Source organism: Alligator sinensis, unplaced genomic scaffold (genome assembly GCF_000455745.1).
Source record: "Alligator sinensis unplaced genomic scaffold, ASM45574v1 scaffold97_1, whole genome shotgun sequence".
Taxonomy (NCBI): Eukaryota; Metazoa; Chordata; order Crocodylia; family Alligatoridae; genus Alligator; species Alligator sinensis.
The window spans coordinates 2,737,007-2,737,831 of record NW_005841921.1 but is presented as its reverse complement, the minus strand read 5'-3'; the positions used below and the strand labels follow the sequence as shown (position 1 = coordinate 2,737,831).

Genomic DNA, 825 nt, shown 5'->3' with positions numbered 1-825 from the left:
TGAACAAAGGAGAGCAGGGGTTTCTTCTCTAAAGGGCTCAGGTCTTCAATAGCAGTCATCCTAACTTAGCACCAGTGCTCTGGCTGCAGCTGGGGGAAGGGGAGGGGGTGACACAGATCTGTAAATAAGTGGGTGGAAAAGGAGGAGGAGCAGAACAGAGATGAGCTGGAGCAGCTCAGTCTGTGCTCTAAGCACAGATTCAACCACAGCACCTCTAGCACATATTCCATCCACCGATTCCTTCCAGGACTGCACCAGAGCTGGCAGCTGCTGGCACTGACAACCATGAAGTAGCATTAATAGCAAAAAGGATCTGGTGCAGGTGGCCTGGACAGAACCTCAAAGAAGCCCTTGGGAGCCTGGGCAGAGCACCTGGAGAAACCTGCATTGATGACCTGGAGAAAGTGTCTGTGGATAAAGCCTCCAGGAGCTTGAACAACCACCCAGAGAAGAGATTTCCCTGACGGAAGACCACAGACTCTCCACCACTTGGGACCCCAAAAGAAGAAACCAGCCCTGTCCAACTAGCAAGTACCCCCAGAAGCCAGTCCCTCCCTTCTGCACACCCTGGCTCCATGGAGAAAGAGGAAATTGTGCTCTCTCTTGACGCTAACACCAGCGAGTGTAGTGATGGGGCTAACCAGACAGGCTCCCCACATTGCTGGCCAGGAGTGACTGGAGGTGGCCCAGAGGTGGTGATTGTTCCTGTTCTCTTTGGTGTGATATTTCTGTTAGGCATGGTGGGAAACACCTTGGTCCTGGTAGTGCTGGGACACATCCGGCCCAGTGGACGCCCTTCACGGAGTGCCACCAACATCTTCATTC

The 825-nt window shown here is 53.5% G+C and overlaps 1 protein-coding gene across 1 annotated transcript in view; it reads left to right on the top strand.

The window, feature by feature from the left end:
• Positions 1 to 575: 575 nt before the first annotated feature.
• LOC102370299 (galanin receptor type 1-like) overlaps positions 576 to 825 on the top strand; it is an 80,977-nt gene continuing 80,727 nt past the window's right edge. The window contains 1 exon segment of the mRNA XM_014517693.2: positions 576 to 825. This exon segment is cut by the window's right edge and continues 9 nt beyond it. Within this exon segment, the coding sequence (XP_014373179.1) occupies positions 576 to 825 (250 nt within the window).